Source organism: Conger conger, chromosome 3 (assembly GCF_963514075.1).
Source record: "Conger conger chromosome 3, fConCon1.1, whole genome shotgun sequence".
NCBI lineage: Eukaryota > Metazoa > Chordata > Actinopteri > Anguilliformes > Congridae > Conger > Conger conger.
The window spans coordinates 27,286,942-27,311,723 of record NC_083762.1 but is presented as its reverse complement, the minus strand read 5'-3'; the positions used below and the strand labels follow the sequence as shown (position 1 = coordinate 27,311,723).

The 24,782-nt window shown below is 39.2% G+C and overlaps 2 protein-coding genes across 5 annotated transcripts in view; one reads left to right on the top strand and one right to left on the bottom strand.

Annotated features, from left to right (window-relative positions):
• slc36a1 (solute carrier family 36 member 1) overlaps positions 1–10,130 on the bottom strand; it is a 53,474-nt gene extending 43,344 nt beyond the window's left edge. The window contains exons 1-7 of one of the 4 annotated variants that reach the window (XM_061234253.1): positions 10,040–10,125; positions 8,934–9,025; positions 6,330–6,433; positions 6,014–6,137; positions 4,271–4,361; positions 3,120–3,208; positions 1,786–1,875 (exon numbers count right to left, since the gene is read on the bottom strand). In XM_061234253.1, the coding sequence (XP_061090237.1) occupies positions 1,786–1,875; positions 3,120–3,208; positions 4,271–4,361; positions 6,014–6,137; positions 6,330–6,348 (413 nt within the window). In that variant the 5' untranslated portion in view covers positions 6,349–6,433; positions 8,934–9,025; positions 10,040–10,125. Of the gene's footprint in view, positions 1–1,785; positions 1,876–3,119; positions 3,209–4,270; positions 4,362–6,013; positions 6,138–6,329; positions 6,434–8,933; positions 9,607–10,039 lie in introns of those variants that run through there. The other 3 variants (XM_061234254.1, XM_061234255.1, XM_061234252.1) reach the window with 3 other exon arrangements.
• atox1 (antioxidant 1 copper chaperone) lies at positions 9,448–14,398 on the top strand. The gene is made up of 4 exons (XM_061234256.1): positions 9,448–9,841; positions 10,061–10,133; positions 11,295–11,450; positions 14,031–14,398. The coding sequence occupies exons 1-3, from the start codon at positions 9,836–9,838 to the stop codon at positions 11,420–11,422; spliced, it is 207 nt and encodes a 68-aa protein (XP_061090240.1). The 5' UTR covers positions 9,448–9,835; the 3' UTR covers positions 11,423–11,450; positions 14,031–14,398.
• Positions 14,399–24,782: the final 10,384 nt, after the last annotated feature.

Genomic DNA, 24,782 nt, shown 5'->3' with positions numbered 1-24,782 from the left:
ACCTTAGTGACAGACCTAAGTTTGTTAGCATGAGCCCCTTTCGCTCAAGGTGTGCCTCAAGGTTCTATGCTGGGTCCATGCGGGGGCCACTGCCGTTCTGCATGTAATTACTACCACTTGGCCACAATATTCATAGGCATGGGCTAGGTTACCACTTTTTCAATCAAATGCTGGATGGGGAACAGAAGCTGTTTTGAAGCTTTCATTTAAAAGTTCACTTAATTCAAGTAAAATGATTTATTATTGTTCCACCCCCATAATATCACTTGTATCCACCCATTTATGACCCTCTCCGATTCAGAGAAGCAAGTTCATGGTTTTACCACGATATGCCTTGACTATTACAATTCTCTGCTGATAGCCTCTAACCCTGCCGTCTCATCTCAAAATGGTTCAGAACTCAAGTTATTCCCCTGTACTGCAAAACCTCCATTGGCTTCCAGTCCCATCAAGGATAGAGTTTAAGGTCCTTTTGTTGACCTACAAGGCTCCGTCTGGTCTTGCAACCCATTACCTCACTAAACTCCTGAATCCCTACACTGCTGATCGTCTGCTTTGCTCCTCCGGTTCTGGCACACTTGCTGCACCACCAAACTCCATTCTATGGGTGACAGGGCTTTTAGTGCTGCAGCGCCCAGGCTCTGGAATGACCTTCCTTAGTGCATTAGGACTTCTAAATCCACCCAGTCTTTTAAAACACAGTTTAAAAAATCTGTTTAGGAAAGCCTATGACACTGGTCATCACACATAGCATGTTATTTTGCTTATCATTGGGGGTTTATTCTTCTACCTTCTGGTTCCTTGTAAACATGGTTTTTATTGCCTGCTTTTCTTTTTTTTAAGTTTGTACTGTACAGTGCTTTGAGCTTGGGAAAAGTGCTTCACAAATAAAATGTATTAATAATAATAATAATAATAATAATAATAATAAATGGGCTGGTTAGTGACAGCGGGGGTAGATTACTGTCCTTCCACTAAGGAAATCTCTATAAGGACTATAAACACAGGCAGAGGGTGAGTCAGCATGTCAGTAAGTCTTTTTCAATGATAGGAAGGGATTTACAATGGTCTTGTAACAAGGTTAACACAAAGAATTTACCTATTGTACCTTTAAATAAACACAATATCACAGACCCCTAATGGGGGTAAAACAATGAAACCTCCATTTACCCCCCAATTGACTCAACTGCGCATGTGACAATGGGCAGGACACCTCTGGTTAAGAACCAAATATGAGACTGTGTGGGCAAAGCTGAAACCTGAAGGAGTAATACTTGTTCAAACAGGAATGATTCTGTTGGATGATGGATAAACATGTCAGATATGGGATGCTTTTCCTTTCTTAGGTCAATGCAATTTTCCTGTTTTGAGGTACGCGTTTTTGTACTCCATGTTGAGAATGCGAAGGTGGTAAGGATTAGGAAGTTCTGTAATTACTTCACAACATTTCCATTCCCCCGCAAATTAACCTCCCTGAAATGACTCAAGCACCACTACACCCCAGTAACCATTTTGATTCATACGGATTGATTTACTTTTCTGAGAAGAACCCGTTTGACCTGATCTTCGAAGACATTAACTAAATCCCCATAAAGCCACTGCTAATTATGGCATGAGGGAAAATCCCAAATGGCATTTCCATTCTGTGGATGCAGCATAGCAAGCCATCCTATAATCTGGGTATGGGAATTTTACTGAAACATATAGTGCACTACAGTATGTCTCCAGAACCATCTGGCAGCTTTAAGTAAGCTTTAACATTTTTAGCCTTCATCTAGTATTTACCTTCCCCAAACAGAGTATCTCCTCAAACAGGAAACATTTTCCATGGACTGCTCCATAACATCTCCATAACTCAAAGAAGTTCTGCCCAACCTAGAAAAGGAAACATTGCATTAATAATACAAAAAACAAACAAGAAAAGAAAGCTCTTTATTACAAAAGGAAAAATAAAATATTTGCATGGAAATCTACAGGTATGCTCACACAATAAAATGGGACAGTTCATTTCCTAGAGTGTATTTCTGCATTTTATTTCAGTTTCAGTGTATATTTTCACTTCTCTTTATGATAATTGGAGGTTTTCGACAACCTGCCTGGCCAGTGTATATACAGGCATTGAGGGTTTGAGGTTTAAAGCAAGAATTACATACACATCATGTAACTCTAAGCAGACTATATGCTTAATGTGGCAATACATTTATTATATAGCGTTTATTCAGAATTGTAAACTTGTGCTGGTACTTTGTTCTGTTTCAGTACATAAGCGATTCATGCATTATTAATATTAAGGACCAGAGAGGAATGGCTTAGATGGGTTGCTACACCACTGCCTGTTTTCACATGCCAAATATCAGCCACAAGTCAAAATGAAATTGATACTATGGTTATGTACACCTATGAAACAGAAAGGGAGTCTCACCTACATTAGGTTTTGGATGAGAAACTGGAATAGATACAGGCTGAATGGTTGCAGAGGGAAGGTGAACTGGCATGGTTTTATTTATTTATTTATTTTCCCGCAAGTTAGAATTGCATAAGCAGGAACCATTGATTTGTTGCTGCTTTGAGGTGCTTGTCGTTAGCAGCACTTTTGATACAATAAGCCATGTCACTTCTCTCCTTGAGTTCAGTGGCTTCAGGGTGCACGTGTCAATAGTTCCAAACAAGGGTGAGATCAAAAACTATCAAACTTAATTTCAAATCAGGAAGTATACACATGTACAACTGGAGGAGACCAAACAATTACTGTACAAGCGGTTTTCAAGTTATTAGAAGTGCATTGTCTCGCATTAAACCACAAACCAATCAATGGCCCAACACCAGTCATTTTGAAACCAGCAAGTCGTGGGAAAATTCTGCACGTATCCAAAATATAGTTCAGTGCACACAACCGATCTGAGCCAAACAAAAACACACAGAAACTGAAATGGTACCAACAGAACAGAACAAAGTATCCCTTTTAAAAGAAGCATCCAAAAGGGCCGTCGCCCGGACATGAACCAAGCAGGAAATGCCCTTTTGTTTTTCGACCGATATGGCAAATGCAAAAACCACATTACCAAATTTGCCATTATACATCACAAGAGGCAACAAATACGCAGCAATTCAGTTCTTACCTATTCCCGAGGTGATGTGAGCACTGGACAAGAATGTTCATGCAGTGGACTGCCACTATCCCCATCAGAAAGAGACTGACAGGACCAACCTGCACAAAACAACACTGGCTCTTTTTTTTTTTTACTTTTTTACTTTATCACTTAGTGTGCATTTTAGAAATAATAGTGGAGCGTGGGGTAAGTTGTCACAGTACATTCCTCCAACACTAGAGCACTTCCTCAAAAATGTAATGGCTATTATGTGTGACTTCATGTTCTGAGGCCAACTTCCTTTTATATGTGGTCAAAGTCACACTAATGAGAGGTGAGGACAGTTTTCTTTCCCTTCAAAAGTAAAAAAAAATGGCTCTTTTCTGTAATAAAATTCTTAGGTCTGAATTTTCAAATGTATGTTTTTGGACTGAGCAGAGGAGAGAATGAAATGTATTTTGATACATTAGCTGCAGTCCTATGTTAAGCTGACCTTGTGATATAGCCAACATGACACACGGGGGACGGGGGTAAAGGGGGGATGTTCTGTAGTTGTTTGTCATGGAGCATGTTGACGATTGCAGAGGTTTGCCGCTGACAATAACGGGGGTAACAGCAATTGTGCTTCACCGATCCAGGGCTTTTTTTAACAGTGCAGTTTTCAATTACTATGGTATTGAACTTACCCACTGATGGCACACTACTTAACGGTCTATAACTATGTACTGAAATAAGATATAAAGATGTTATGTCAGGTAATGTAATAGAAAATATGTGTCTGAAGGTTCATTATTTCAATTGGTGTACATTTATTCCATTCCATGTATTGCGCCCAAGAAATGTGAAAAGGAGTGAAAACTGTGACAATATGCCCCACTCTCCCCTATAAAGGGCAGAATCAGAACAGAATGTGCATTGCAAGTTTCATTTTCAGTTAATAACACAAATATGCATATGAAAACCTTATAGTTAATTGTGCATGGGTTAAAGGAACATTTCATTGAAAGACACTTATTTTGCCATAAATAAGACACAGAGAGGGGTCTGACTGCTATATTGGAAATCTAAAATTGATTGTATATCAACATGAAAAAACATGCTGTATGAACTGGACCTAACAATGCCATCTTCCCTGTACCACATAAATACACATTCCAGCTTTATAAAGATAATTTCCTCACCACAAGCCCAGCATGCTTGATTGCAAGAGGCAAACCCAGAAGCCCTGTGCCAATATTCCCCTTTAGTAAGTGGATGAGAGTCTGGAAGAACCTGCAAAAATAAAAACAAAGATAGAGAGATGGATGGAGAGAGAAAGAACGAGAATGAGAAAAAGAAAGGGAGAGAGAGAGAAACCAGTCAATGTTTTATGGAATCATCTGCTTCAGGGTTAAAAAAAAAAAAAAGGAACACATTGCACTTTAGGACCATAAACAGCCATTTCCAGAAGACAAAGTTCTCCAAATTCACAGCTAATGTGTTCTCCTTCAATTTATATAACTTATATTATATAATTCAAAGTTGTTGTCGTTTACCTAGGAACACGTGTACTTCAACATTAAAAAGAAATGACAACACATGCACTCACTGCTCAATTAAATTAATTCATTTAATTCATTCAAAAAGAGTAAAAATGAATAAATCAATCTTATGGTCATTTTGCAGTTTTATAGTCATATAATTGAATCTCCTTCAGCACTGCAGGGAGAGCTAACCTTTACCGATAATCAGTGCAATAAGAAGCAGACAGAAATGTGACCTTCTGTTGTTGAGCAATATACTGCCATCCACAGTGCTCTCAATTCCCTTTGGGGCCCACTCATGCGCTATGCCACAACTAAACTGCTGCACTCGAAATAGTATAAAGCTGAAATAAGAGGGAAAAACCCTTGTCATCTTTCAGAGCCTGTGTTGAAGGCTTTCCCACCAAGCATCTGACCGCAGTGCACATCACAGTCATTTTATACTAAGTCACGTGAATGCCAGAAAAGTCACTAAACCAATAATGCAGCCATTTCCCTTTTTATCAATGCAGATTATTTCAGATCAGCTTTTTATTCCCTCCTTGCCATCAAAAGAGGCCATCTTTTAAGCTTGATACATCTTCTCATAATCAAACATATCATCTTTGTCTCAATGTTCACATTTTCAAAAGTTAAGCTAATTCTCTAGGCGGACGTATTTTTGAACCGATGCAGTAATATTCAGTTAAAAAAAAAAAATATATATATATATATATATTTTTTTTTTTTAACTTTTTTATTTTTATATATATAGTTGCATAGTTTGTTTCTACTATTTTATACATATGCAAATGCTTAGTGTAGATTTGTGTAGACAGTTTCATAATGTAGCCACTTACAACACTGGCCAGAAAATGTATTTTCATCTCAATGGAACTCACCTGGGTAAATAAAGCATACACTGGGGTCCAAAAGTCTGAGATCACAAGTGAAAATGCTTCTATTTTGCATTATTTTCTAATTTAATACACCTTTTCATTACAAATTATATTATCAGCACAACAATTTGAGCGAAAAGTTTGAATCTTTGAAAAAATGACATTCATTTCAGAATTTCTGAGTATTTGGCATGTCCACCTTTTGCTTTAATGGCAACGTGCACTCAAATTTGTGCAAAACCTGATGATCCACATTATCCCAGCATTATTTGACAATGTCCCAAAGAGCATCTTGCGAAGTTACTGAATGCTAGGCTTTTGTCAGTCTTCAAGTGCCCCCATAAATGTTCAGTGGGGTTGAGGTCAGGTGATTGTGGATTGCCCAGCACTCCTTGCTCTTCTAGTAGTTCTAGCAAAGCTTTGAAGTAACTTTCACTTGATTCCATTTATTTCCAGGATTACATGGAAAAAACAGATTTTCAATGTGCTCGCTCAATTGCTATGGAATTTAAAGCCTGCTTACGTGGTTCCTGGTTTGCCTCCAAAACGTTCGTAGTTGTTCTTGGCTTCGGAGGGCCCACCCAGGTAAACGGAGGGCACATCAGTCTCCTCAGTAGGGGTCTGCTCTCCATGGATGGGCAAGGTATCTGGGAAACAACACAACCAAAAAATGTTTTAATCCCTTGAAAATGTTTGTATGTCAAGTGTCTAGCTACAACACGACAAAACAAACCCATGTGTAAGAACAAGAACAAGAAAATTTGACAATAATAAAACGCCCATTTATGCTCCCCTCCCTGTGACTGCAAGACAGTACATGAAGGAGAGAAATGACTCACCTTCAGCAGTAATGTCCATGATCACAGGTGGTCTGGGTTGCCTTCCACATTCACAGCTTCAGTAAGGGCTCAGGCTCCAGTCTGCCAGCCCACATTCGGTGCCACTGCAATGGCATGCAGAATTAAGAACAATAAGTTCCAAATGAAAGAACACATTGCATGCAAACAAGCCACACAGGAACCACACAGCTGACTGTAGTTCAGCGTACGTTTGTCTCCACCCCCTCGTTTTAACACTATATTAAAACGAGTTTCACAGAAAGCATTGCCCAAGTTTTTGGAGACTATAGAGCAGCTGGCTAGTTCACAGAGTTTGCATAATATATGCACACTTTTCAAAGACAAACACCCCAGTCCAGGTGCTGAATTGGAGCTCCATACCTTTATGCCAGTTAAATGACTTTACTTGTACAACTGAGGGCAGGGCTTAGAGCTCCTATGTGAGCCCACTAATCACAGCTCCAGTATTAAGAGTGAGATCTTTTAAGCTGCATGGCTACCTGCTGCCTTAACAGAAAGGTGCAGTACTTATCTTTCTTCTTTTTAATGACAAGACAAAATTGACATGGAGAAAATGGCACAATCAGTGTAAAGAATAGCCTATAAAGAATATTCAATAAATGCAAGGAAAACAAGAATGACTTATAAGGTCAAAAATGCACATTATTTGAACAACTGATAATGGCATGATGCATCACACGGCCATTTAAGAGAGAAGGGGAGGGCATGGGGGTGCTTAGATAGGCTAAAGTCAACAAGGCTGAGGCTGCTAACTTCTTCTTCCTGTTTCGAGGACTCTTGGACCATCAGCATAAAATATGCATCCTGTGGACCTCTTGAAATGACTGACATCCGCCCCCATTTCATGTGCAAATTGACCTTTCCACCTGCAGCCGAGCCCTAAAGAAATAGTGCTGTGAAATGACTGACTGAGATAAATCAATAGCGAAAACAGGGAAATTGAGATCAGGCGGCTTGAAATTTTCAGCTACTCACTTAAAACAGGAAAATCAAAATCAATTGTAAAAATCAAACCTGAGTCATCACCACGGTCAACTGGACATAACATGGAGCCATTATAGCCTAGCTACTTCATGAATGAACTACATACATGCGTATGAACTATAAAGTGTACAAGCAAACCAAAATGTGTTCAGAATAAAGTTACTAATTTTACTGTAATACTAATACCCGTTTTTTGGATATCCATCATAAACCCAATAACAGGATTACAGTAGGTGTTTGATCACGATGGTGTTGTTTTGTGCGATTTTAAACTGACCCAACCTCAGTCATGAACTCCCTAACTACACACAGATCATTATGCGCACCACCAGGTAAAAGAGAACACTTAACCATATCGCTATGTCATCTGTGGAGCTCTGGGGCACTCAGATCACTATGGTCCATCTTATGCCCACCTATTAATCGAACTCAGCGTAGGTATATGAGCATACCAACACAAATCTGGATGAGTATGATAGTGGCAATATACATTGGCTTTTGTGAGGACAGCTATATTCCTATCACGACCTGGATTCAGTACAACAATTACAAGCCCTGGTTTACTTCATAAGTTTGTTGTTGGTCTAAAGAAAAGCCTACAGAGTGGGGACAAAAAGCTCTACAAGCAGGCCAAATGTGTACTGAAGAAGGGAACCAAGCAAAATCAGTCTGAAATGCTGAGGGACAAGTTTTCAGCCAATGACTCATTGTGTGGGGCCTGCAGGACACCAGCTACAAACACTCTTCCAATGGCTCATTACCTCAATGAGTTCTAACGCAGGTTTGAAAGGACTAAACCATAACTGGGTCCTCCAATCCCCATCAATGCCAATAGCACTCCTCTTATTGTCCCAGCATGAAAGCCCCTTGCTTATTTCAGAGCCAGGAAGTGAGTGGCCAAATCCATACCATACATTTGAAACTCTACCTTCTGGCAAGGGCTTCAGATCATTGGGTACGAAATCCATCATATAACAATCATTCAAAGCCTCAGCAGTCCAAGTTCAAGCATAAAAAGCTCATCCAAGCTTGAGTTAACAAGTCACCAGAATCAAATAGGCAATATCAGCATCTTTCATCGGAGACGTGAGACACAAAAAAAAAAGGAAAAAAAGATAACGTTCTGCAGCATGCTGATTTCCAAGTTAACTACCCATCCATACTGCTAGCTAACTATGTATCGTAAAACGTACTACGACTTTTACAAGGACGTTTTTAATAACGCGGTTAACACATCAATTGGTATGTTTCTTTATTCGCTGTGTTTACGACTGATTGGCTCTCTGGGATTCATAAAAAATCAAGTCTTTCAACTTTCCAGAATACGCCGATTAAGAAATAATCTTAACATTTCAAGGCTCGCAATCTATAAAATCACGCTTATCTTGTGCTACAGATAACTTTAAACCATCTTAACTAGCCATGTACACTGAAACTACTAATTAACAAGCTAGCGCAAACGTCGACAGTGTAAGTTAACCAATATTCATTGAGTGATCCAGTATTAATGGCCAATGCAACGGTCAAATAAACCAAACATAGAGTTGTATCTAGTATAAACAGAAATACATTTTCAGGACGCACAAACTTCTTTCTTACCTGTAGGACTGTTGTCCTGGTTGAAGCCGCTCTGACTGAAGAATCGGGTTGTGTACTGTTAAATTAGCGTTTGTGTTCCTGCTTTGGTTTTCCTAGATCACATGATTTTACCAACACTGTCAGCTGACAATTGGGCGATTTATTTCTTCTGAAACCTTTTAAACATTAGCGCTTATAGAATATAGTTTGTTTCGACGTTAATGTATTACTTTGTCCGATAACTGATATAACAGTAAAATTGGAGGACTCAGTCTGCAACATTTCTGTTGCAAGTAAGCTTTGGTTTCACATATACTGTTGAATACAGTACACACAGACAATGATCGGTGATTGATCTAATGAGATATATAAAGGAAAAGTTTTAAGAACAATTAATATTGTTTCCTTATTAAATAACAACGATATCTTTTAACTACTAATACTATTAACGATTGCTTCCGGGCCACAATCCACTGATATGCAGCGCGTGTACCACAGAGTTTAGAAGCGCCATAGCGTTTATATGGGAAACGCGGTGTACGTGTTGCGCTAGGGATAGACTCTAAATTGTGTGAAAGTGACTTAACGTACTAGGCTTGTTTATTTGGTTGACTAGGCGTGCAGAAATTATGACGAGTAGCCGTCTCGTCTGATAAAGATTTGTATTTCTAGTAGCCGTTTCCTACACTTCCTGGCTCCAGAAAATAATTTATTAAACGTAAATGTAGTTAGAGTGATGAAAATTTATGAATTTTACGAGGAACTCTAAAACACGCTAGAGGATAGTCTATTCTATGGTTGCAATTGCAAATGCCTTGCGTGTTTCCTGATTGTACTCATGACTGTGTTCGTTCTGTAATTTGTAGTGGAAAATTCTGGAAGCGAAATAAAAGTCGGCGTTCAACTGAAGAGGATCTTAAAAGATGTCGGCAAGTATAATTTACTTTTATAAAATACAATTTACTGCTGTTGGTTGGCCCTCTGTTTGTTCTTGGTGCTATAAAAGCTCAGCTAGTTCGTTTTAGATCTATTCGATCTATTAGATCTAAATCATTGTAAGTTAAACAACAACAACAAAAAATGTAAACGGCCTTTTGCTGCGAATCTTGCTAGTAGTACCTTGTTACCTTGATTTCTTATTTTCACAGAAGCACGAGTTTTTCGTTGAGATGACTTGTGAAGGGTGTTCTGGTGCAGTCACACGGGTTCTGAATAAACTAGGTAGGTTGTTTTAATGTTAATGTGTTACTGTGTGTGCATGTCTATGCCGATGGGCTAATCGAGTCAAACCAGCTTAACTTGTTTGCAAGAGAATAAGGAGGAAATGTAGCTCGCTTTTCTGTGACCGGACACTCCGAGATTTCCGTGTGTCCAGTTTGCAATTTGGGGGTCTCTTTGCAAATTATGTTCGGCTAACGTTACATTCTTAAAACTCATGAATATGAATATGATTGTATCTTTATTAACGTGTATTCACATTATATTGACCCGACAAAGTGATCAAACGCTTCAGTCAGGTTGTGGCAGTTAAATTAAGCACTTCGTAGTTGATGAAGAGGCACAAAAGTTATAAAATGAAAAATAAGTACTTGTATAAGAATGTTGGAAACCCAACCCCTTTTGATAGCATTTCTGAGGACAAGGGAAACAAGTCTATCAACATGAAACCATTGGTAGAAGATCATGTGAAAAAGCTATTGCACCCTTAGTTACTCAATCAACATAGCTACCTAATTGAATTGGGGGACCAAGCAGCGAAGCTGCGTAGGCACACAGTGTTTCTACCTTTTCGTATTATTCATTATCATCTTCTTTTTCTTCTGGCTAGGGTGTCTATGGCAGCACCTAGAATCGTATGGTAAAACGTTTTGACATTTGGTACAATGTTTGGGGACAGTGCCATGATCAAGCCGAGTTCAATGCATTCATTGACGTCAATTTCCGCCATATTTGATTTTAAAATATTTTCATAGGTAACAGATTTTGTCCAATCTTCGCCAAATTTGGCACAGACGAGCAAACAAACTGCAGACTGTGTGGTGCGTTTGTTTACTCGTTGGGGAATTGAGAGCGATGAGAGCGATCAGAGCATTTTTCTTCAGTAATCCAGAGCAGTACGCCCTAGAAGCGCTCAGCGCGCACTGGACCATGGAGTTCAGAAGCCAGCGCAAACTAGACACCACCTATCCAGTGGTGCTACCCAATTGTTTAGCTCAGGGATGGGCAAGACGGCCTTACCGGTTTCTGGATTTCAGACCAGCTTCTGCTCTTAATTGTTTAATTAACCCAATCAGCCAAGTATTGTTAATGTGTTGTATCCCTGGAACCTTTTTTATGTGCTTGCACATTCAGTATTTTTGTGTTTTCTCCTTTTTTAAACAGATGACGTCAAATTTGATATTGACCTTCCAAACAAGAAAGTATTCATTGAGTCTGACAAGAGTGCAGATGATCTCCTGGCTGTGCTGAAGAAGACAGGGAAGCCTGTCACTTACATCGGACCGAAATGAATCCACCTCCGTTCTCAGATACAAACAGGTGAATGCCTCATTTAATACCATTTGTCAGGTATCTTTTTTTTTATGGTGCACTCTGTAAGTACGTGGAAAAGAAAAGAGAAAGTGGTACCTTTTTCTTGCTCTCCATCTGTACTCCAGTGCATTGGAGTTCAAGTGAAGCAATGAATATCATGCTCATTTGAGGATAAATGCATCCATATTGGGTGAACCATGAAGGAATAGATGCTCTGTCTATACATAGTCCCCCTATTTTATGGGACCGTAATTAATCTTATGTTGTTATTTACGACTTGGTTACAAATCCTTTGCATTCGATGACTGGCAGAAATGTTTGTTTCGGCTACTTTTTGCCTTCAGCCTTGTCTTCACGTGAAATGCATGTCCATTGGGCTTCAGGTCAGGTGATTGACCTAGGCAGTCAAGAACATTACTGCAGCAAGGTTAAGTGTCATCCAATGAGTTTTGAGGTGTTGAGCAAGTTCCCGTGGCCATTTATGCCTGAGTCAAAACACTACCTCTGCCATGTCTCTAAGATGAGGGAGTGCACATGCAAATGCAACACCTAGAATGAACTCTAGACCTTTTGTTAGCATTCTTGTGCTTGAACTAATGATGCAGCTATGCACAGATAGCGACAAAGCAGACAAGAGATTGTGTCCCCTGAAATGGGGAGGACCACACATGAAAAGGGCTAAAATCATATTCATTGCTTAATTTCAAATCCAGTGTGCTGGACTACAGAACCAAATTACAAAATTCCAAATTCTTGCAGACTGCATTGTATGTAAAATGGCATTGAATACAATAGACATTTGCCCATAAAACATACTGTTGAGATGTTCCTTTAAGCTTAAAATATGAGAACAAAACCTGGCACTGATCAACAAGGGGTAAGATAAACCAGCATACAAAAGGAGTCAAACAACAGCTCCATTACATTGACTTAGAGGGCTCTTTATCAGGGGGATTATAACACTGGGAGTTATGATCGAACTGTCCACAACCACAAGAATGGCTGCACCATTTGTACTGTAGTTTGGTCATAATATATCATCATAACAATAATAGTTACAAAAACGACCAGTTTTTAGCTTTTGTTCTGTGCTGGTCACATGCATATGTCTGAAGTTTGGATTGCATGCCATATCAGAACATGCTTTTACAGATGGGCAAGGGAACTGGCACTCTGATTCGAACTCAGACATTTCTCCCTCACAAAAATTAGTTTAGAATGAGACGAGAAATTGTACCAGAAATGTAAAAATATTCTGCAAATGTTTGATTTGAAAAGCAAGCAGTCTGGGCAAGTGCGATACCCTGGGTCAGTCCATATGTTTGCTGGCAGGGGAGCGGCTGTTGACTTTTCATTCCGCTTTTGCGGAACAGGAGCAGAAATCAGAGTTAACCTCATACCCCATGATCCCTAGCTCTGACAGTAGCTTTCAAGCCAAATCAGGGGCAAAAGTATGCTGTGCTCTGTCAAATACACTCAAACACACTGTGTGCTGAAAGGCTCTTTGTCTTTTCATGTTCTCATGTAAAAATGCTTGAAGTGAAATACACAGTGCCCTCCATAATGTTTGGGACAAAGACCCATCATTTATTCATTTGCCTCCAGAATTTGAGATATTATTTTTTTAATTGCATGTGGTTAAAGTGCACATTGTCAGATTTGGATAAAGGGCATTTTTATACATTTTGCTTTCACCATGTAGAAATTCCAGGAGTGCTATACATACACCCCCCCCCCCCCCTTTTTTTCAGGGCACTATAATGTAACAGCGATGTTATGTATATGAAAGTAGTTTTTAGTATTTTCTTTCATATCCCTTGTATGCCATGACTTCCTGATTTTTGTTGAACTCAAACAATTATTTTCATATCTACTGCCTATCTGGCAGCAGCATGGTGGATTGAGGCTCATTTGATACCTTGGACCCTTGGAGTCGACGAATGTGTTCCATGCTGTATCAGCATAATTTACAGCTGAATAGAGATCCATTCAAATGCAAAGAGTTTTAGTATCACTTGCAGGACCTGAAATGGGGGGACTATGCATAAATACTGCTGTAATTTGTATGTGGTGAAAACAAAATGTTTCTATGAAAATAGCCTTTATTAAAATATGATAATGTGAATTTTAACCACGTGATTTTTTAAATTACAAATCTCAAATTGTTGAGTACCGAGGCAAATAAATAAATGATGGGTCCTTCTCCCAAACATTATGTTGGGCACTCTAAGTACTGTGGAGGTTTTGAAACGTGAAATGTATGAACCAGGTCCCCTTTCAATTATACCTTTAATGCGTCTTTCTTTCCAGTTTCAAGACCGTTTTTACGATACTTGTCTTATAAAATGGAAAATTCAGTGTTTGATGTATTACTTCCGATTCATTGTTTATAATCTATAACTTAGAGACCATGTACAAAAAAACATTAATCTCAATTAATGAGAGGAGATGCTTTGCACCAGATCTTAGCTACTGGCCAATGTCCATCAACAGTCCCAAGACAGGTACATGTAAAAAACACAAAATGTAATAATACTGGATACACTTCCTCTGATGAAATGTTGGATTGTATTGTTTGCGCGTCAGGTGTCTGCTGCCTGGATGAAGGAGAGTGGCACAGACCTGCACACAGGAAAATCTTCTGCCCACCACGCTGAACGCAAGCAGACACCTGGAACTGGTGAAGACCCCGGGGACCCTCGGCATGCTGCTTTTAAAGCTGTATACCTCCTTAATCTTAAACCTTATGTGTCATTGTGTGGTGTGGTGTAATAGCTGACAATCGAAGAATGACTTGTTTTACCGTCTGCTTTTCAAAAAGCGATTCGCAAGGAGTTGTGCAATTAGGAAAAGCTGCAGTTTGTGTGTTCATGCCCAGATTGGGGTTTTTCCTGCATTTTTTAGAATTCCCAATTATCTGTTGACCTAACTGGGTAATAAAATGTACGCTGTTATGTGATGTGTGTTTTGTTCATATTAGTATTTGAAATGACTTTTTAAACATATCCACTGTCAAAATGCATTAGGCCTTTTGCCTCGGTTATCAAACCTTGTGACGTGTACCCAATGTGTGCTGGGATAGGCTCCAGCCTCCCTGCAACCCTGTTCAGGATAAGCGGGTTCAGATAATGGATGGATGGAACCGTTTCTTTTTAAAGCAAAAAAAGCTTTTCAATATTATGAAAGAACTCACCAGTAGATGGCAGTATTTATGTGGGCTTTAAAAAAAGGTTCTTTTTTGAGGAGAACAAAATGGCGTGCATCACCTTTCTGTTAAAAGCAAGTGATTTTTGGACCATCTGTATTACGCAATCGTACCCTCAAGGTGCAACACTAACCAGCAAATTCCATCTATACGCAATATTTGCTTTCACACAGTACGATGTCCAGCATTAATTCAAGTACACACAAGTCCAGTTGGGAACATATGTACTCTGTAAGAGTTACAGTGTAATCCTGTTATTTGAGTAATTCCTCAAAGTGTTGGTCAGTGAGTGTACAGTTTATTCAATTTAATATAGTACTAGTCTCACATGTTTTTGTTTATTCTTCATTGGTTCAGTGTCGATCTTTCATTAGCTCTTAGCACTCAAGGGGCCCTATTTTTAAAGATATTTTTTAGGCTTTATTGGACAGTATATAGTATAGAGAGACAGGAAGAATGGGAGCGAGAGAGAGGGGAAGACATGCGACAAATGTCGGACGGTCGGATTCGAACCGCCGACGTCGCGGCTCGCAATGAGCATGCGGTCAGTGCTCTACAGGCTGCGCCACCGAGACACCCAAAGGGGCCCTATTTTAATAGTCAAGGCACAATAGTGGAACACCAGCCCTAGCTCCAAGGACTGACACAGGCTTCAGCACAACTACAGCACTATTGTAAAAGAGGCTGGTTACACAGGAATACATTACCTGTAGGTGTGATGGGGGTTTGGTTTCATTATTGCCAACTGCATCACCCCATTTCTTTCCATTTAAATCCCTTTAGATGGATAGATTTTCCATTTATACGTCAGTGCTTGTTTCTTTGCTGCCAGTTTTTGTTTAATTGTTTTTTTTTTGTCTTTTTATTTTATTTTATTGCCACCAAAACGATTTCAGAAATGCACTTGATAATATAATACACACTCAATGCACACTCACTGTCTTTGCATTTTTGCATCCGTTTAAGCCGATGGATATATGCTGAAGCAATTCAGGCTCTAAGTACCTTGCTCAAGGGTGCAATGTCATATCTGGGAATTGGGAACTGAACCTTGGTTACAAGCCCAGTTACCGAGCCATTATACTACACTGCTGCAGTGCACATAGCAAAGAATGCACTGACTTTCTGGGGCATGTATTGTAATGTACCTGACTGGTCCAAATGGTTTTAAATGCATTTTGAACATTCCAAGGGTTCACTCGATCATTGGTCTAGCCCTGCCGAATTCACCAACGCTGAAGCTATCAGTGTGTTATGGGCTTAATGTTTGGAGTAAACATTGACACAATTTTAATGGATAGTCATTCTCCCCTAACAGCCACTGTTAACACTTCTAACATTACAGCTTATTCTGCTGTAAACCCTGTACTGCCACTTCACACAGGGAGTACTCTTTTGTCTAGTGACAGTAACACTATTTGATGGGTGTAAAGCCGGACTCCCTCTTGTCTCTCGTTCATGCTTACATTGATGAACATCCATACAGATCCGATGCCTAAGTAGCCGACACTGGACTGCATAACTGAACGCAGCTTGCATATCACATTGTCAAGTTGAAAAAACAAAACGAAAACAATTTCACGCAACTGTTCATTATGCTGCCAAAATGGCACAATGCCCACGTGTTTCTCACATAGCTGATTAACTCTGTGCAGATGCAACGCCAAAATGGATGACATTGGACTGCACATTTGAATGCAGCTTGCATAACAAATAGTCAAATAGAAAAAGAGTGTTCTGCTACATCAAATACATTTGTCCTGACAGAGATTGTGTTTCACTTCATTATTCCTTATTTCTATGTCAACCTTCTCTGTCAAGGAAAATACAAGTCAGGCTATGAAGTGTAAGAATTTGTGTGACACAATTGTTGCTTTGGCAATCCATTACATTGGATTTGAAAGTAAACAATGTATATGAGATTGAAGTGCTGACTGACAGCTTTAATCGAAGGGTTTTTATGTTTATATCCAATGAAACAATTAGGTAACTGCACCCCCCCTCCCACACACACACTTTTTGGGACCAAAAATATTTGCACCAATTAACATCTTAGATGAAGTTGTTATATCTAGTACTTGATTTAGTACTTGGTTGAAAATCCTTTGCATTGGATGACTGCATGAAGTTAAACCTGTTGGTTTCAGGGGATTTTTGATTTTAGTCTTCTCTTCAGCAAGTGAAACACATGTTCAGTTTGATTCAGGTTGGATCAGGGGTGCACAACTCCAGTCCTCGAGGGCCAACCAATTGCCTTGTTTTTAATTGCTGACAGCTCTATAAATTACCCTGGTTCAAGCCTGTACTTGAGCACAGTAAAATCATTAGGATACACTTGCAGTTTGCAGCTGTAGCCGGTACTCATACACATGTCAGATAAGATATGATTGAGTCAATTAATAATTAAGATTAGAAGTCGGAAGAAAATCCTAAAACGGATCAGCTTTTGTTGTGCACGCCTGGGTTGGATGATTGAATTGAATTGTCTAGTCAAGACCATTACACTATTTTTGCCCTAAAAAGTAATTGGCTGCTTTAGCAAGTATTTTTGGGCTCATTTTCCTACTGCAGAAAGAAGTGCTGCCCAGTACGTTTTTAAGTATTGGGTTGGAGCTGAACAGACAAGATCTGTATACTTCAAAATCCATCCTGCCGCTGCCATCGCTGCTTTCACATCACCAATAAAGACGATGGTCCAATTAAATTTGGTATTCCTACATTGTTCACCCAGTATGTATGTACATACAGACAATTGAGATGGAGTGCAGAGCCAAAACAACACTTGTATCACTGTCCAAATACTTGTGGACTCCACTGTATATGCTCATGAGTGTCAGGATGAGGGACATACCAAAGACATCAGTGGGGTCCTGAGCAGGTGTCCAGGATGGACAATGTGCAGGCCTTTCTCTTTCCCCTGGCACTGCCCTTAGCATAATTCATATTCTCTACTTCTACTTCTGCTTATTATTGTGGTCTTGCTTTGTTGTGGACCTACCCCAGTGAAGCTGTAGTCACATATTATGAAGAATTCCCTCCTCTGGCATAATTGCTGGATATTGTTCCACAATCACAGCTGTGTAGGTTTACCCGAATGTGTGGCATGTGCGCTCAAGAGGATAATGCATGCTTACCTGTCCCAGCAGTAAAGGCATTGCAACTGGAGAAGCCCTCATTGTTATTGTAAATGGCGAGGAGGCCCTCATTGCTTCCATTTGGGTTGAACAAGCCATTGTGGGGTGCAGACAAGCTCTAGAGGGACCATGATCGTCATCATCATCAGATTGTTTTGGTTTAAATAAATAATTTGTTATCTTGCTGACACTTTTACCTATGGCAACTTACAGGTGGTTAGACTAAGCAGGGGACAATCCCCCTGGGGCAATCTGGATATGGATCTTATCGTGGCAACATCTGAGATTCTTGATACCTGTTCAAGAAAAGAAGCAAGCACATTTATATCCTTATTGGTTCAGAGGGCTAATACACTGGTTATATAATTGGTCAGGGCATTCTATGTAACCGAGGAGAAGAGATTTGGCTATCACAAAAGTAGAATAAAATGTTACATATTTGCAAAATACTACCCAGATAGCTCTTATACTAGGTGTTTACACTGGCATATTTTAAACAGATACAATCCCAACTGTTATTGGTGAGGTAAAATTTCAACATAGGCAGAATGGATATATTCTCAGAGAATACATTTTTAACCTTCTCTACTCTTTTTGCTGGTAATGAAAGGAAGGTGTTTTTGTTTTGTAAAATTAAATATCTTTTTTCCATATTTCAACCAGTACAGGACTGCATGGGACATTTCAAGTGTTTTGCTTATCACACGCAAATGCTGTGAAGGTACAATGATTTTGAAACGACTGTATCTGATGAAAGCTACAGCCATATCTTTCAAGACAAGAATTTACAAGCATGTTTCAATGGTTTTGAATGTCTGAGGGCCTTATGAAGCATAGCACTGCATGTTGTATCATGCCAATAAAGCAAATGTACTCCAGATGCTTTTGGAGGATTAGGAGGAAATCAGGGGGCCAGAGATCACTGAAATAAAATGGAAATTCAAGGAAAATTCAAATGTGAAAGTACAAAACAATAGCTTGTTTAAACTTCCTCATGACTCAACGTGATAACAATTTGTTATCTCTGCTAAGGCAGGGATAGAAAAGGAAGGTGTGATGGCACTATGCATGCAGAAATGTAGAGAAGACGCCTCTTACTGCATCTTAACTATCCTGTTCCCTCTGTCTGAATCCCGTTTGTGTCTGTCTGAATTCCCCTGACTCTGAAAGTACCTTTCTAACACTTTAAAATGACTTTAAAAAAAAGCTGAATAAAAGCTAACTCCTCCTTCCAACACATTCACACACAACACACACAAATACCCCACTGTCCTGATCTGACCAGTAAGCTGCATCCTTCATAGCATGCAAAATAGTCCACTGAAATCCTATCTGTCTGCCAAGGAAAACAGGAACAGTTAATGTTTATTCATAAACCAAAGTCCATGTTTTGACTATTTAGGACAAATATGCAACACCCAGGTACACACACACACACACACACACACACACACATGCACGCACAAAATGTCGTCAAAAAGTATTTGCCCCCTTCCAGGTAGCCTCAATTATTGCATATTGGTGACCCTAAGTGGTTTCAGATTTTAAAACAAAATATCATATGAGACAAAAGGAAACTGAGTAAACACAAAACACATTATTAAAATGATTTCAAACACCCATATCACCCCTGGAGAGTAAGTAATTGCCCCTTATACCAGTCCTTTACATCTCTGTGGAGGAATTATAGCCCACTCTTCAAGACAGAACTGCTTTACTTCAAATTGATAGGTTTTGTAGTAAATTTGATAGTATCTTGATGGAGAGCAGGCTGATCGATGTAATTTCCTGTCTTTTCAGGCTTTCAGCAAACGCAAACATTTTGCTTAAAACAGTTTTTTGTTATTAATATTCCTTATAAGCACAATTTCTTATAAAGAGGATGTCCTTTTCATTATAACACTTGTGTTTCCTTTTGGTTTTTGGTCTCCAAACACTGCTCAGTTATATGGGCTCCTGTGCATAAGGAGATAGGCAGTCATTCTGTCCCAGGAAGTGACTGCTTTATAAAACCAGTATCTTAACTCTATCTGGACAGCCATAATGCAGGGTAATACACAAAGGTGTTCTGAAATTTACAGGTGAGACCCTTTTCTAAGGTCATGGATGACTGCAGTGTTTCACCATATTTGTAAGTGCTGACAACTATTTGCCCTGCTGTAGCACTTTTTGCTTTTTTGCTGAATTGTACCTTTCCATTTTGAGTACTGTTGCTGTCAGTTGTCTGGTTGCATGCCAGTTTGAAATTCCACAACAACAAAATAAAAGATGAAAAATCTCTCTCTCTCTCTCTCTCTCTCTCTCTCTCTCTCTCTCTCTCTCTCTCTCATCTCTCTCTCATCTCTCTCATACAACCTTTGGCAAGAAGCTGGTTTCTACCATGGAGGTGACAGATGGGGATTCTGACTGTGTTCTCTTTATATGAGTACAGAGTACGCTTTCAATGGCAGCTGGGCAACGTGCTGTGTCTTGCCACGTGGTGCTACTTGTGCCCACGGTGAACTTCACAATGAGTCCTGGAGAATGCTGACTAGCTCACAGCCTGTTGAAAAATCAACAAGCATATCTTTGCCTTCATAAGCTAGAATCTCATTTTTACAAAAGGCCATGCCATCAAATCCTACTTACATATATCAGTAACTGTCTATATACTTAAAAAAGGATTTAGAAGTATTATTTTTTCTCAAATATGAATATGAAACAGGATATGGTAATTTATCGGATTGACAAAAGCTGTGAAATTTGAATATTTGGATAAATGTTTCGCTTGCTTGGTCTTTATTCTCACAAACAGATGTTCAGGTGTTCTGGAAAGTGGCTAGTGATCAGGTGAATCCTCTGCTAGAAGGGAAGAATAGTTTGGACCACTCACCACTGGAATTCCCCTCATTTTGAAAAGAAGGTATAATCCCTATAAGACCAATGCGTGTTTTAACAGGCCGGGGAGTCGCAGTGACTATGGCAGCTTTCATGCACTTGACATCTCGAAAATGTCAAAAAGCCTGGGGGCTGCCATTTTACAATTTTCAAACAAGCAAACTTCATGAAAACAGTACTTGTGCTTGGGGTGAGGGGGGTTGCAATGATTTGGTAGAATTAGGTAGTTCAGATATGTCAAAAGATTGAATTTGACAAATTACAGGGAGGCATTGTGGGGTGGGGGGTGGTATTGCTGCACATGGTTGGATATCTTGGTGGCAATAAGCAATATCGAAAGTGTTTTTCTGCCTGAGAGTCTTGAAAACATAATTTCCTTTGCATTCTGCACAGGAATTTGTAGAGAATGCACAGAAAGGGTGAACAGAGAGATTCAGTAAGGCAGATTGCAGAGGCCCATTTGCTGCAGGTGAAAAGGATGTTTTGACTGCTCCCTGCTCTCCTCTAATCCAGACTCCATCTGAAAGAGGCTGACGCTCACACTATCACACACAGAAACATGCAAAGAAATGAGGGGGCGATATTCTTACACATACTTATACATATACATACCCACGTACTTCACATGCCACACTGCCACTTGGAGACAGTGTTGGAAATAAAGGTCAAACTGCACAATATACACTCACTGAGCACTTCATTAGGTAGATCTGCTTGTGAATGCAAATATTTAATCAGCCAATCATGTGGCAGCAACTAAATGCATAAAAGAATGCAGACGTGGTCAAGAGGTTTGAATATCACAGAAACTGATTTTCATGCAGAACAATCTCTAGAGTCTCTGCAGAGAATGGTGCAAAAAACAAAAAAACATCCAGTGAGCAGCAGTTCTGCGGGCAAAAATACCTTGTTAATCAGAGAGGTCAGTGGAGGGCCAGACTGGTCGAAGCTGACAGGAAGGTGACAGTAACTCAAATAACCACACATTACAACAGTGGTATGCAGAAGAGCATCTCTGAACACGCAACACATTAAACCTCTTAAGTGGATAGGCTACAGCAGCAGACAAATAACAAAAAACATAACTACCTAATAAAGTGCTCACTGAGTGTATATTTGATTGTATATATCAAATATATACAAGGGTATATATTCAAGGGTTCTGAATTTCTGTATGTTTACACTAGGACTCGGAACTGTACTGTCCTCTCAGGTCTACTTTTGCACTTGTTCTTGTGATTGATTTGCACTTTGTTGTACGTCGCTCTGGATAAGAGCGTCTGCTAAATGCCACGTAATGTAATGTAATGTAATGTAATGTAATATATTCCAGTCTTTAGAATAAGTACAATTATAATAAATACAGAAATATGCACATAAAACAACCAAACAACAAATCAAGACAATAACTGAATGACCGAAAAGGTATAGGCTGAAGCCTTAGCTTATACCTGTCCTTATCACAATGCAAAATAAGAATACACAGACTAAAAAACCAGACATACATCATGGAATTTACCAGACATTGCATAAAAAACTAGTCCCAATGATTTCATAAATATCATGAACAAAACATAAAAAGCTACATTACTTATACATGAGCGATCACATCATGATTGTATATCAGATATCAGATATATGCTGTGAGTTGATGGCAGGACAACAGACAAAAGACACAAAGAAACAAGTCCAGTTATTTTCTTAGTTTGCATGTTATCTACCTACACCATCAAATATTCCTCCCACCAGTAGACTCCCTCCAGAACCTATTGTGCAAACAAATCATGTAGCAAGCATCACAGCTTTTCTAGGAGCATTTAAGGTACTGAACACAGTGGTATGCAGAGCAGGTACAGGCAAGATCAGGAGAAGTCGTGCAGACTGATTTGAAAATATCTACGATCTCCAACATTATCTGCATGCTTTTGTACACTGTAGCGCCATCTCCATTTTGTGTTTTACATGTCATATATGTCCTTGATTCTTTCCCCTGATCAGTGCCACTCGTGGTCATTGAGATGAGGGCTGAAATAAGACCCATACATTTTCATTTACCCAAACTGTTGAGAAATAACATCACCTGTTTCAAAATTAACTTTCTCACAATTTTCCCGAGGCCAGTGCTGCAGCAATCTCAGAACATTTTGGTGCGTCAATTAACTAATTTCAGGTAGTGCATCTATCATATTTTCAGCAGTACTTTGACTATCCAGTTTTGGATGCACTACAGCTTAAAATAATATTAACAGATACAGGGATGACATCACCTGCTAAGAAGCACTACGGCAGAATATTGGTAAATCTTTGATCAGGATATTGTGTGAGGCACAAGTCATAATTGTATGGGACTGTACACACGACACAGTAAAATGTTCAGGGTTAAATCAACACCCTAGTGCCTATATGTACTCTGTGAGAGTTGGGTTAACACTGGACATTTAGCTGTGTGTGAAACAAATATATATACTGTATATTAAAGACTAGTGATTTGTAGCCTATGTGCATTACAACAGGGTGGCATAAGAAAGCAGTCTTCCTCACATACTCTATCTGTGTAAATGTAGCCAACTCCTGTCTGCCAAATGAAGAGGTAAAGCCTGTAAACACAAGGCTGGTGTATGAACTAACAGTTGGACAGAAAATACACATTTCCTATCACTCGTAAAAGGCAAACTTTTCCAATAGGTTTTTTTGAGTAGATGGCAGCAAAATGCATTTGTATTCCTCCTGTAGTTGAAGGGGCGGTATATTTGCATTCTAGAGTAATTTAAAATGTAAGGATTTGGTGTAGTTTTGAATTCATTCTTATAAAACATGGAACACTGATCAGAGCTTAATATCAATATTATGATTGATAGGATGTGCTGAAATCTGTTGCCACCACTCAGATTATATCAAGTTTATATGCCACAAAAGTTATCAAAACACAAAGCAATATAATAGCTCATGCCAAGGTAATAACTCCCAGCATTCCAATCATTGCAAGACTGTATTATGAAAACATATATCCATCTCTAATGTAGCTTATGAATGCCAACCTTTTGTAGCTATGCATGCCAAACGTTTCTTTTATACATTTTACATATTTGTCAGATGAGTTTAGTGTACTTCATAAAATGTCATAAAAATCATGTTAACTTTCATTCAAACAGAAAAGCTAAAGTAGTTTCCGTTGTCTGAATCTTTTTTTTCTAAATCCTTTCAACCAACTCATGCAACAGAACACCCTGTCTCGCCACTGAAGTACAGACTGTACAAATCTGATGGCATTTCCATCCAAAACAGCAGCCCCTGGCTAATTCGTTCCTGATGTGCAGAGAACACGTCACCACACAGCTTACAGGCGGGGTCCAGGCCTCATCATTTCCCTGTGTCCGGCACGCCCAGTCCTCCCCAGGGGCGTGCCTTCGGCAGGGAAAAGTGACATACCAACCAGAGTAGAACTCAACACACACCTCCCTGTTGTCAAGACAAGCAAGTGCAAAATAAGTATATTGTCTCCAACTTTAATGTGCAAAACTGCAAACACACTTTACCATGCACTATTATAAGATTGTGAATTATTTGAGAGGTTGTCAGAGATCTGTACTGATACCTTGATGGAGAGCAGGTTGACGTTAGTGTTAGGACAGCTGAATTTCATTTCCTGTCCACGCAAATATTTCACTTAAAACATATTTCTTATAACTAATTTCCTTAGTTTTTACACAAAGAGGTTTAAGGAATACTTGAAGTCATTGTAAATATGCATTAAAGATAAAATCTTGGCTGAGAACTATTTTACATTTTAAGAATCTGTTCAGTCCACTAGCTAACTAAACTAGTCTAAATAGTCCCCATTTCTTATACACAGTTGATTAAAAATGGTATTTTGCAATTTTGAATTTATCATCGGTGATAAATTCTTGGTTGAATTGATTCTCACTCTCACCAAAGGTTTGTTTTCATAGCTAGCACGCATAACGATAAGAGATGCCAGATGTCTACCAGTCAGCAGGCTAGTGAGGTAGATCCAAACATGCCTACTTTTAAAAGCCTAACTATAGGCTAGCTAGTTACCTAACTTTTTTTTTCTGCATAGCCAGAGCTAGCTGGCTAGCCTAGTGAACTCACTTTGTTAGT